The 14,125-nt window shown below is 38.4% G+C and overlaps 1 protein-coding gene across 1 annotated transcript in view; it reads right to left on the bottom strand.

The window, feature by feature from the left end:
• The window catches only part of LOC117208225 (laccase-1-like), a 46,215-nt gene extending 33,253 nt beyond the window's left edge, over nucleotides 1–12,962 (bottom strand). The window contains exon 1 of the mRNA XM_033449211.1: nucleotides 12,023–12,962. Within this exon, the coding sequence (XP_033305102.1) occupies nucleotides 12,023–12,128 (106 nt within the window). The 5' untranslated portion in view covers nucleotides 12,129–12,962. The remainder of the gene's footprint in view (nucleotides 1–12,022) is intronic.
• Nucleotides 12,963–14,125: the final 1,163 nt, after the last annotated feature.

The raw sequence follows: 14,125 nt of genomic DNA, 5'->3' as shown, positions 1-14,125 counted from the left end.
TATTCATAGCACTAAACTTCTACATTTTCTAATATGAAATTTACACCTTTTTTCTATCTCAATAAAAACGATTGAAATGAAGCAGCTATTTCTTTCTTGCTGCAGACTCTACAATACCAAAAGCAAAAATTCAGCATTTTGTTAGATTTGGTGCTTTTAGTAAAAATAATTACATTGCAGATGTTAATGCAACTTGACAGTTTTATAAGTATTATAAAAAAGATAGAACTTATATCATAACGAATGCTACACTTTGGATACGTTATATACATTTTTCCATATTTAGCGCAATTCTTGCATTGTCAAATTTCCCGTAAATGCTGTGTGAAGATCTTCAGTATATCAATAATTATTTGAATTTATAATTCTCGTGACGTAACAACTGATCCTTTCGCAGAAAGAAGTCTGCAATGGGAAAGACTGGAATCACGTCACGACGATTAAATCAAATCTGCCTCGTGGTAGGCTGCCCGTTCACAATAAAACGATTCTACTATTTCATCGCGATCGCGTGGAGCCGTAGTAAAGTGACGCAACGAGGCCCATGTTAGGATGTAGGCTGGCTTGGTTAGCAAAAATAAAGGCATGTCGCGACGCGTGACCCACTGTACCACAACTCCTTCTCTCTATGAACATGCATGAATCGCATGGTTATTTTATATTGTGGCTTGAGTGGGGCAACTGCCAACTGGTATCCCATTAAATGCAGGAAGTGAGGTAAGTATCCACTCTTATGGCAACGTGGATCATAGTATTCCCAGAGTTTTGCCGTCGGTCTGGTTAACTGTTAATTAGCAAGCGGGAAACGAATCGCCGCGTTTTAGAAAATCTTAAGTTACATGTGTAGATGAGTAGAACGTGGCTGTTAACGCCTCTGGCTAATGAAACATGATTCACAATCTGGGATCGGAACATTCGGATTCTTAGATCGTTGCCTCAACGTATAGAGGAAATCATCGGTAACTTTTTCTTCGTTGGTATTTTTCTGAGAACTGCATCTTTATAACATCTTTTTTTAGGATTGTCAGGTAAATATGAATAATGAATTGTAAATACGAATATGTAATTATAATTCATCGTGAATTAGTGTTTTTATATAGGTGACCTCAGAGATAAATCTTTCCTTTTTGGTATTTTGCTGAGATGAGTATCATAATCACACCTTTTAGAAGATCGTCATTCATAGTCAGTTTCGTAGGTTCTGCCTTTTAATGTTCTTACGATATGTACTTTCACACGGATCTATTTATACAGTTATTGTTCCGAATCTTCTGCAACTATATGCGCTCATGTACGAACGTAATGAAGCAGGTAGGATAACCTGCATTTCTCATCAATGAAACATGAAGAAACCTAATTCGCCTGAACTTTGTAATACAATAAAGTCTCGCAATTTTTATCCTCCGCGTCACTTACATTTACGATCCTCCTTTTTAAACGATTCGCCCATCAATATTTATAACTACTCACCAAGACCAAACTTCCACAAGTTGCTTCCCATTTTCGCCACGATGAAACTATTCTCATTTCAATCGGGAAGATTATTGCCATTTAACACTTTCAACGACTCATTAGCTGATTCCATAAAAGACGAACGCTATCGATAAAGTAGCGCTAAATATGACGTTCTGTAGAAAAGACGAGATGTCAGAGAAACAGTACGGACCGAATCAAGGCAGCGCTCTTTGAACGCTGCGACACGACACTAAATTAGTCATGACGACGCGACGGTTCGATCAAACGTCGTAACCTTTTCCCACGTTGAAATCAATGGAGAGTTATTCCTTTGCCAGCTTATATGAGACTTGGCGTTTGCTTCTATTACGGTCGAACCTTTCGCTTTTGGCACGAATGAACTCGGGTACAAGGCGATCTTCTGACAGCAGGTAGCGTAATGTAGAGTCTATATATTGTAGAGTCTATAGAGAAATCGGTAACAGAGACGTGCAGCAGTACATGATGCTTCGTACATTCGATCGTAACCTGACAACCATATTCGTAACCATTGACCAATGATAAAACCAAATCTGTGTAAAATAAGTGGACTTTCCCATAAGAAGACAGACACGATCGTGGATATGGTAACCCTATCACTGATATTTATAAAAATAGAATGAAGATTCGAAAGATTAGAGAGATTAGAGAAGTTATCAACGATCGTGGAAAGACTGCAATTAACTTGTACAGATTTTTGATCAGAATGATAACTGTGTAATTGTAGACCGGAGAGTTTTACAGACATCCCACCAGTCCAGTACTCGATCATAATTCAAATCCGACACTATAGTATCTAACCTGCAATGCAAATTGCATTCATTTTCTTTCAGCGTTCTATTTTGACGTCATTAATGTTCTTGATCTACCTGTTTTGCATATCAGCTAGAACAGGAAGAATAATCAAAGTTGTTTTCTCACGGTGTTGTTATATATAAGGATAGTCACCTGCACTTCTTCAACCTGCCTCACTATTCCAAAGAAACTTCTATTTCCTCTTTCTACCTGAGGCCAATCTCAGCTTATCAGTTTCTTACGTTAATCAAAATAATCGGTAGTAGTTTAAAACTAAAAAAGTAGTGAAACTTCGATCTTGCTTCGCGTGATCAGTTTCCTTTCTTCTCGCGTGCTTTTTCATACGGATCGAATGAAAATTTTTTTTTTTATTAAACTTCGATTCGACGAATCGGACAATTTTAATCGACGGTCCAATTGAAGTGAAGAACGTCTGATGTTTTTCGTGAAAACACTTTCACGGATGTATGTCGAAACGGTAGAGGCCAGAAAACAGCTTTGAAGGAAAGTTACGCGGCTCCGTGACGAATGGGGAATGATTGATGATTGGCGAATTCCTAAATGCAGACTTTGACGCTCTAGTTAAAGTCGTCGCTAACAGCCCTTAGGTTCAGTGGCAAAACACTCGTTAGGCCGGATATGTGGACATATCCAGCGTGTCTTTATTACCTGTATTTATTGCATCGATCCAGACGGGAAGTACTTTTCTTTCTCAGGTCTTTCCTACCTTTTACACCTCACTGAAACGGAATTCGATACCGGTTAGGAATGGGACAACTAGACGAGTAACACGTAGCATGAGCACAATTAACGTAACCGTTTCGCGGTTTTTATATCTTTGACCGTGTTAAGGGGAACCGATAATCGACGCGATTACTGGATTGATCTGGGACCTTGATCTGGATCTCGTGCGTTTTGTGGAAACCGGTAATTACAGGCTTGAAATATAGACGTGTGTTATAATGGGCGTGAAAACATTCGTGATGTTATATGGGGTCCTATTATAGGGGATGATTGTACGGTAGAATTACATTTATTTCAACGTCATGAAGGGCAAACGGTTCATTTAAGTGGAGTTTATGTTATACGAGATTAACCATTCTTACCGTTATCTGCGTGATTTCTTGTTCAAATAATTATTCAAGAAATTTATATTGTTACCCTTATGTTGGAATAATGATTATGTAAATTTGTATTTTTTCATTGAACGCTTTCTTTCTTTTTTCTTGATTGTGTAAATTGAAACAATAAATATAGTAAGATAAAAGGGATTACAGTCGAAGCTTGATTCTTCATTTCCAAAAGTATCTGATTATTCTACATTCAATTACGAATTAATCTATTGGATTTCATTTTATTACTTGTGATTTTTCGTATCAAGTAAAAGGAGATCAGTAAATTTATTCGACAAAGTCAGTTAATCGGACATTAACTAAAATTTCGCTTCGATAAATGGACTTCTATCCTAATTAGTTACATGCCCAAATATTTGTCAATTTGCTACGAAAATTTTAAGAATTTGGCAAATTGGAAAAAATTCTCTAGTGTCCTTTCATAAATTGATCTGAACCTGAAAAAGCTTTGAAATTCTTGACACATTTATAAGAAACATCGTTTCGCTATGTGTACTACTCACTTTTCTTAGGGACTGCTTTTCCTGAAATTAAACCATACCTAAGACAGGGTAAAGACGCGTTCCTATCATTTTTCACTCCTATTTCAATCGCTGGCAAATAATGCCCTGAAATGGGTAACACGCAAAAATTCCATTATAAACCACTAAAAAGAAGAATGTCAGAAGTAAAACCACCTTTTATCGTAAATTGTTTGTCATACGATGGAAACTCGGTACAGATAGAGGCAAAAGAGCGTGGGGTCACCGTGATCGAAGATTTCACCGATGGTTTCTAACGACAAGAAAGTGCCGGGCAAATAATTTTTACGCACTGTTAATCATCGGATATTTGTCAATCGTTCCCGCTGTGTATCAAGCAAAATACCACAAATTTATTCCCACTAGTCTAATTTAGAGACAAGAATTTCTCGTGAATTGGAAATCAATTTTTACATCGTATGACAGCTTTATTTACGAGATACGTTACATCTAAAGCAATTAACTTGCGACAATTAAGGAAATACCAGTGAAATTACTGAAAAATGTTGAAAAAGTTGGTAGGATTACCAAGAAAAGTCGCAATTAACTGTAATCGAAAGTTCTCGTCCAGAGCAAAAGATCGATGGTTGCTTGTGCGAACGATTGGTATTCATTAGCGCAACCAATTAAAATTACGAATTCTAAATTACGTTTAGGACAACGTATAGGTACCGCATTTCTCTATAATATGTCCTATGCACGTATAATAGTTATAAAAAATGAATTATTCCTGGTGATTAGAATTATTATTAAATACATAGACATAAATCATATTTAAAAAAAAAAATCGTATTCCCCTGGCCAGGTAATTCATTCGATTTAAATGCCATTGAAGTACAAAATTAATGAACTTCGTTTAGAAATCGCACGAGTCTCAATTTTATTTAAAAAAATATTGACAGCTTGGTGTGGTGTTCATATCGAATCACTGACCAGAGATTATAGACGCGGTGTATGGAAGTCATCGATAGTCTTAACCACGGTATATTTTGCAGATAGGGTGAAATCAACCACTCGCGCGGAACCTCGATCTCCGTGACGCTTCGTTGTGTAAGAAATTTGAGATCAACATAAAAGAGTGATCGTTGGTGGAACTTTCTCCCAAAAACCGTTACTCATATTCCCGGGGCGATCCCTTTCTTCTCTCAATGAAACCAATTCCTCGTCGATAAAGCCTTTTCGTTTCTTCGTTCGCTTTCACGATCACGAAATCTAAAAACGAACTGGTACGAATGATGTGTAATTAATAGAACGAATCAAAGAGAGGCGCAAGCCTCCGTGATTTTGATCGAGGATTTTATGGCCTCGTGAACGTTGTATGAGTGGCTCGTCCGACTTGCCTCCGGTGATTTTGCGGTAAACTATGAAAGACTACGTGTAAGCGCGATTCAAGTTGAGCAATAGTCAGGAAGAGATTCGCCCCGAGGGCTAATAAATTTACTGTTATTGCTCGAAATGAACGGGACCGCGAATAATCGAGTGAGAGTTGGTGCGAAAAAGAAAAAAAAAACAAAGCAGAAAGGAAAATGTTCCACGATGGCTTGCATAAAAATTCTTCTAGTTCGAAGTCGGTTGAATCGAATTTGGTTTGTTTCGATCGATTATAATTTCAGTGTAATTGTTTCAATCGATTGAGAGTAATTCCTCGCGTCGCGTGGCTGCATTGAGAAATGAATGGATCCCTAAGGGAATCGTTAAAACAAAGTACGGCGTTCGTGAGGCGAATTGCTCTGCGATAAATGACCCATTGTATCGTTGCGTTAGTAACGGCCGTTCCTCAAACATGACAGGTTCCCTACATTTTCAACGTTAACAATGTTAGCGAACCGAATTCGCTCGCTGTTTACGGTGCTGTCAGAAAGAAATGGGGTTCGAATCGTCCCGATTTGATCGACTTGTTTACTGGCTCTTCCAAATTTCATAATTTTTAGGACTGCACCTCGTCGATTGGTTTTCCTCTTACGTCAAACATTAACTTGCGTACGCAATCGAGGACCTCTATAGAGAGGCCTAAATCGTGGGCGTCAGTGATTATGTAAAGCTAATTTTTGTAGACGAAAGAAATCATCAAGTTTCATAGGTCGATTAATGGGATCAGTCGTTTAGCAAACGAGAGGACCAAAGGGTCGAGTATCGAATGAACTCAGCGAGCAAATTCGGGCTTTCTACTGACCATAATTATGGACCACTCGTCTCTAAGGATAAGAGAAGTCTACATTTTTATTTCATTACTACATCTAGAGAATTTTAGACATTCCAAAGTTTGAGTATTTTGAACTATAAAAAACCTAAACAAATAAATACAGGGTCCAGCCGAATAGCATATAAAACCGGGCATGATGTGATTCCTTGTGCAAGAATAAGGATGAAATACAGAATACAATTTTTTCATTCCCGGGTTAATTTTCGAGAAAATCGAGTTAGCATTTGTTAAGGTATACTTGAACATGTCCAATTCTAGACTGGACAAGACTGAATAATCGACAGAAAATCATCCTACGTGCGAAAGAAATGCAGAATAAAATTTTTCCCTTTAAGACTTTGTTTTCAGGAAAATAGAGTAAACATGTTTACCTTGCGTTTTTTCCTCGGAAACAAACCACCTTGTGAAAAAACTTGATTCTACGATTTTGACTTATTTTCGTACGTAGAGCAACTACCTTTCAGTTATTTACTTCTATTCAGTCCGGAATTAATCATGTACTTGATAAATACTCGATTCCCTCGATTTCCTCGAAAACTAAGCGGGGAATGAAAAAATTATATTACATATACTTTCCTTATTTTCCCACAAGGAATCACGTACTCGCTTTTACATATTATTCGGCGTAGCCCCGTATAAATAAGACTGTAACATATATTCGTCGACAGATTTATGTGTCTAGTTCGAAACTAGACTCCAATTGAACAATATGTTCTATCATTGGAACCTATACTATCGAGGCACATTATAAGTATAGAACGAGACCTATTCTACTGAAATATACATAGTAGTGAAATACAAGTGAAATGAAAATATGGTAACTTGAAAATTGCATTTAATCCATTTCTTTCCAAATTTGAATGTACTGTAGTCTCCACTATCGTATTATTACTATTAAAAGCTGACAGTCTCGAAGGGGAAAATATATAAAATTAGCCGTGTTAACGACAAAGATACAGTCTTCTGCACTTAGGGGTTATACCAACCGAGTTGAAAAACGTCTATACAATATTAATTCAATCGAACTCGTCATTCGAAACATTACTAAGTATTCCATAGTTGTGTAATGATCTGACAAGTGATGAGAAAAACAAACGATCGTCAATCGTCAATTATCCTATCAATCAGATCAAACGTTCACGAGCGGTAAAGAACTGTAAAATCAATCTCTCGTTTGAAACTTGCCGCGCACGAGATAGAACAGGTGCAATTTCGAATCCATTAGAATCAATTTTCTTAACAGAAGATCGCACGGAACGCACGCGTGACGTACCCGCGGCGCTCGATGTTGCTGGTTTCACCGGTGATTGCGATCCGAGACATACACGCCAGTGCAACAAATTGTTCGCCACGAACACGAACAATTCAACCTACATAACAAGAACCCATCGAACAGCAGGAAACGATTGGAGACACGCCAAAAGTCGATCGACCAACTGCTGTTTCTATCACATCCGTTTCTTTTCGTATTTTCTTTGTTGTCCATCCGCCCGTTTTTCGTTTCCGACAAAGAAACGCGCGCTTTCTTCGAGTTTCTTTGATCGTTTTGATTGCATTAAACTTTTTGCGAAAAATACACATACACACATATTAATGTTATAATTATATTATAATATTATATTATGCTTATATATATTGAGTGTTATAATTAAATTATACATTTTTATGAAAATATCTGTCAAGTATTATAGAAAATGGATATTTCATATATTTTTTCATATTATATGTATTCTGTGCAATTTTACATTTTTAAACTTCCTAGAAACGTATAAAGATCCGCTAGTTATAATAAATGTCTATTTATTCTATGTGGGTTTTGAAGATAATTTAATTTTTGCGTATACTAATAAAAATAAATCGAAATTTTTATTGAGGAGGAGATTTCAATTTGGATATATTCATAACATCTGATGACATCCTGTTAACAATATGTCGGACAGTATAGATATTGTTACAAGTGTATATCACATACATGCAGATTGTACCTCAGATTTTTTGCGCCGGGAGGCATTTTGTTTATGTTCTTTTTTTATTTCCAGCAAAATATCGTGACACGTTCAGTCTTCAATTTTGTATTTGCATATTTGCCTAACTAACCGTTTCTCAGACGTTTCAAACTTTCGAGAATTTTATGTGGAATGGAAGATTGTAAGACATGATTCAACGGATTTGAACAGCATCTCTCTTTCCGAAGACTAAGTGATTCAATATTAGCTGACTGATCGGAATTTATATTGATTAGTAAAATACGGCTATTTTAACATTTATAGAAAATTGAAATAAACAGTAATGTACAGAGTGTAGATATGGCATACGTAAATGTTTTCGAAGAACGTAAAGTAAAAATGGCTAACACCTAATAAGGTGTACAACTTTCTAGTTAGAATCTTCTTTCATTTACGTTCATAAAGACATGAATTTACATAAACGTCCGGAGTCTACTGATCATTGACCTAATTTAATCTAAATAGTTGGGCTGCAAAAATTTATGCAAAGTAATGATAGTAAAGCGACGATTTCTTTCACTTAATGAATTCTATAACTAATATATAAAATATAAAAATGTATATACTTTTGTACATTCCGTCCATTCTGGTTATTTTTGCGTCTTCAAATTCGTCGTAAATGCATAGAAATCTACAATCTATTTATAATAAAAGGAATTGGAGAATTAATCTACCAAATCGTATAAAGATACTAAAGACTCAAACGATCCTGTATTACCCTAACTTCCATTTTTCCAAATTTTTAATCTTGTTCAAGCCTTCCAAACAGATATCTATACAACCATTCTATTCAATTTTCTAAATTAAACGTCTTATTTAAACATAGTTCATTCATTAGATCGGTTCTCAAGGAACGAGGATTGATCAGATTCTCCTAAGATATGTCAAGACCACCGACGTGTTTCATTCACGGAACACGCCGTGCGTTTTCCCGTTTGAACCGTTAAGGACGCGAGACTGGCTGGATGGAAGTGGAGAATGGAATAAGAGGGAGAGGTAAAGAGGAAGTAAAGGATGGAAACAGAAACGCTGGTTCCTCGTGGACCTGAATAAGAGACAATGACGAGCAAGGTTCGAGTACCTGACAGAGCAATTTTTACGTCCGTTTCGAGAATTTCAGCGGAAAACGATCACGATCACGATAGCGCGTACGCGTGTACGAAGAATCAGTGAACGTCGCTATATGTAGGTGAACAACATGTTCAACCAGTTCGCGATAAACTGTTATATGCACTGGCGGTGTGCCATCTGCTTCCTAATAAAACTATAATAGCAATGCTAACGACTGAATGGGTTACGATAGAGAAAAAGAAAATGGGAGAAAAAGTTTGTAGGACCATTAGATCTGCTGGAGGAAACACGATAACGTTAATTTGCTAATGAACACCGAGTTCCTTACGTTTCGTCGATTATCATTCGTATCGCGTAAATACCTACACAGATTTTTAGCGTTAATTGATCGATAATTTTGGATAAATGAAGAAATGTTAGATTCTTACACTCACTAGATTGCTAGAGAACAACGTGACTTCATGTTCACAGGTCGGATAAGGAACGGTTAATCGTACGTGTGGTAATATTCGTAATAGTTCTATAATTTCTGAATTTGGTGCGATCGCATACTTCAGGAGAAAATCTGGTTAATGAATTCAGGCTGGAAAGTTTAATTCACCCGAAACAATTGGTTGTTGTATGCAAATGTCGAACACGCTCCACTCATGAAACAAATCTCGCAGAGATTCGTAAAATCGAGTTACGTCGAACTCTATCTTCCTGCAATCTACATGCGTTGCACAACGACATTTAAATTTCAATGATACACGTGTGTATTTGATTACAGAAACGTCTTATTGAAACATCAATTCAATTGTTCAGGCGTCGTTATTACGATTAAAATCAAAGATATTCTAGCATTAAAAATCACCATTTAAGAAAAACGCTTACACAGTAAAACATTAACTATCGCGTGGTTAATAATTCTCAACGTCTTGTCATTCTGTCAGAGCACAAGATATGATCGATGCATCGTCGAGTTCTATGAATTTTTCATGAAGCGAGGTACAAATTAACCTCTGATTAATTATATTTCACTATTTATACTTTACGATTTCATAATCACATAGTTATATTTTGTTTAAATCCAACAAAAGCAGTTATCAACTTTGACTTTCAATTAGATGACGCTAATGGAGATCACTAGCGCTGGATGTCGTTCGGAAGATCGCATGACCGTCAGAAATTGGAGAAATAATTGCTACATGTATTGCGATTAGTCGCGCTTGGTATAATTATAGCAATTACTTCCACATAGGTGGCGATCGTGTAACGTTTGCCGTGTTTTGCGAGTCGGTTAGTCTTGAGCCTCCGTTCCCCTCATTAAAAGTTCGTCAGCTGACTGGAGCGCGCGCGCGCACGAACTCAACTCGGTCGAATACTCTAGATCGAATTTATACTCGTAATCGAAAGTTTACACAGTCGGCGGACGACGAATAACGATGGAGACTACGGAAAATGTTGATGAATGCCAAAGATACAAAACAAGCCCCGCGAAAAAAAAAGAAACAAGAATTACCGTAATAGTATTCAGTATCGTAATAGTATCCAGTATCAATCGGATACAAGATGGACATAATAACTTAATTCCTTGAACGACTCCTTTGCGAGACACTGTGTGGTAGTTGCAGTTTGCTTGCGATGTAACGGTGCAATTTCACATAACACGCACACTATTTCTCTGTCTCTCTGTTGGTTTTTTCTACTTTATAATCGATCGACTACTGGTAATCGGTTTCTTTCTCGCGCTTTTTGCTCGTCGCTTTTCTCATGAACTATCACTCGCGGTATCGAGACATCGAAAATTTGATATGCTAATGTAAAACATTAAAACATGTGGGTTCATTAGTGACAGGCGCGTATACCACTCACTATTTTCGGAAATGTTAGAAAATGGGAAATTTAGAGAAATCTAATGGACGATGTAATGGGATTCAAATTAGCCTTTTACTCTATTCAATTTTCAGCTGATGAAGAAGCATGTTGTACAGAACCAAATCAATCTATTAACAATCATACCTCTGATTCAATTATACACGAATCGAACAACAACGTTCCGTTGATTCGAGAAAAAAAGCACCAGTTACTAACACGGTTTGCTAAGTCGATTGAGAATCACGACAGATAAGAATCTCGTCTGACATTTACTGTGACATTTATGAGGGTATTAGTTGGATAAAAATTGAAAAGACCTGTAAGGCACGTAAGAAAACATGATCGTCTCGATGCATCTCGTTGTTGTATACCATAGCGATGTCACGTTTCCTCAACGAAGTACAATCTCGTAACACATCACAGTATTCTGCACTGTTCTCCCATGTACGTTTTGTCGCACAGTTTGAGTACACTTCACTCGCGACTGCCTGTCAGATCGACGCGCGAAAATTCACGTACTGGCGGGACTCGATTGAATGAAACGCAGGGAACGCGCAGAGGAAAACGGTCCCAGCGTGTAGCGGGAGAAGCAAAAAAAGCAGGAAGAAGGCCGAAGATCGAACGGGGGAGGGGGATATTAGCAGAGGAATCGCTATAGAAGAAGAAAACGGAGTGAGGAAAGAAACAAGGGAAGGTCAAAGACCTTGAATCGAGAAGGACGAGGATACCGGGGCAGGCAACCGAGGAAGGAAATGTAAACGTGTACTGGTGAGAAGAGCAAGAAGAGGAAAGATGAAGGGAGAAGGAAAAGAAGAAGAAAGACGAAAAAGGAAGAAGAAGAAGGAAGAAGCAACGGTGCAGGTAGATAATGATAGAGAGGCAAGCTCTGAGAAGACGCAGAAAGAACGAAGAGGAGAGTAGAAGAGCAAGAAAATGACTCACCGTTCTTCCTACCGGAGGTTTGTGTGACACGTATGGCGAACGAGATCCGCGTGTACGCAAAAATCGTCACGAGGACGAATATCGCGTAGCCACTGGAGAATCTCATGGTTGGTAATCGGTCAAAACTTTCTCGAACTAGATCTCCGACTTCTGGTGAGACTTGCTGAGGCAATGGCTCAGCGCCGACTGAGACGTTCTTTGTGCTTGCCGCTCTATCTCAACTGTCACTTCTCTCTCGTCGGGTTTCACACCGTTCGCCCGGTATCCCCAAGGAAGCGAAACTACCACCACGGCGACGACGACGTCGAGGGACCCGGCGCGGCCACGTATTTAGTCCCGAAATCCCGCGGAGACACGCGTGTATCGGTATCTTATCCGACTAGTGGCAATCCAGTGTGTACTCTTTGTACATCTATTTAAAACCTATCGCTCCACCTCGCGCTCCTTACTATTGGCTCCTGCCCCAATTCCTTGTCCAATGATACACTCTCGCGCGCATTCACCTCCTTTTCAGATCGAGACGTGAGGGATCGGTCGGAGAGGTGGCAGAAAGTGTCGGTTAGTAGGTGGTAGGTAGTAGCAATACCCGGGTAGGTGGTAATACCTACGGATGTTTGGAAGGCGCCGCTAATAATGAGCTTAGAGACCTGGAAAAGTGACGTCCAAGTTCTCCCCCCGGTTAGACTCCCAGCTCCACTTGATGAAGGTGAAGGGGTTTTAGGTGGGGTTTCCTTGCTTCGAAACCAAGATCGCGACAAACTAACGTTTTCTTAGGTGCCCTTCTACGTCCCCCATTTCTACCGTCTATCGGCCTGTCTGGCTGATTCTGATAGTGGTAGGCGCACGTGGAGGGGCCGGCCAGCTTGTCTACGCTCCAGCTAGGTTTCGCGTTCTTTTAGAAGCTTCCTCGCACGGACACATGTTACACGTCCCCGACTCTGCCGTTCCTTATCGTAATTTGCGCGTTTTCGCGATAGCAGTTTACAGCTTGGATATACCCAGAAGATCACTTTGGTGCAATATGGAACGATCTATCGGAGATTCTACTTGGCAACTATCATCTACAAGCATCGTTGTAGTTTCTATGAGACCACAGTCCAGGATTGTGGAAACTTCAACTTGGTTACCAAGACCCAGGGACCAGGTGGAATAGGTTTGTCCCCAATCCTACTCGATACACCTATAAATATCGATGGACAGGTACTATTTATTGGTCGGTGAAAAATCCTCGGATTAGCGAACGCGTTAAGTCAGCGTATCTAACCCAGCGTTTCGAAAGCGGTCGAATAACGCGACGGCTGTCGAGATTTATTCAAGTGGTACGCATATTTACCGGTACTCTTGGGTCGGGTAAAAATATTCACTTCGCGGCTGGTTCGCCGGTCTCCGATTTCTCCTTTCCACTTTTTTTGAAAATATGTTTCGATCCGCTTTAATGGATAGTAATTTTAATTTGTAGGAACGTAAGATCGAATACCTAACGATCGTCGACTAATTTTTTAACTACGAATGATATCTTTACCGTCTCGTTCAGGAAACAGAGCTAAGAATGCTGAATTCTTGATTCTGTCTCAATCCACTTATTCAAAGTGGTGGTTTCACTAATCCTTTGACCTCCAGCACGTTTTTACCATTCAATATCCGTTATTGCTGCCAATTGTGAAAAATCTATGAATAACTGTTATGATTGTTTGGAACAAAAAGGTACAGAGAAAATTAATTTGCTGAAAAAAGACGAACTTTTTAACCGCACCAGATGAACTAGGAGTGAATAAAAATAAATCAATGTCAGTTATGTCTTAAGTTTTAATCTTTGCAAACGTAAATGTAATCATTCATCATTGACAGAAATAAAATGATGTATAAAAAAAAGACGATTCCTAAGAAAAGATGTTATTGATCCAAGAGAATGGCAATATACTAACATTATATAATATTGCATATTAATAATTTCCCATAAAAGTAATACTAGTATTCGAATGATGTCATTATTTATTCATACATTAGTCGCTTTTTTTTCTTGGCTCTATGATAGGGTTAACTCAACTAGTTTTACGGTGAACACTATTTAATTATTCATTGCCATAAAGATCGCACACGCGA

Source organism: Bombus bifarius, unplaced genomic scaffold, assembly GCF_011952205.1.
Source record: "Bombus bifarius isolate JDL3187 unplaced genomic scaffold, Bbif_JDL3187 scf7180000008058, whole genome shotgun sequence".
NCBI lineage: Eukaryota > Metazoa > Arthropoda > Insecta > Hymenoptera > Apidae > Bombus > Bombus bifarius.
The sequence above is the reverse complement of the archived record's forward strand: the minus strand, read 5'-3'. Positions and strand labels throughout refer to the sequence as shown.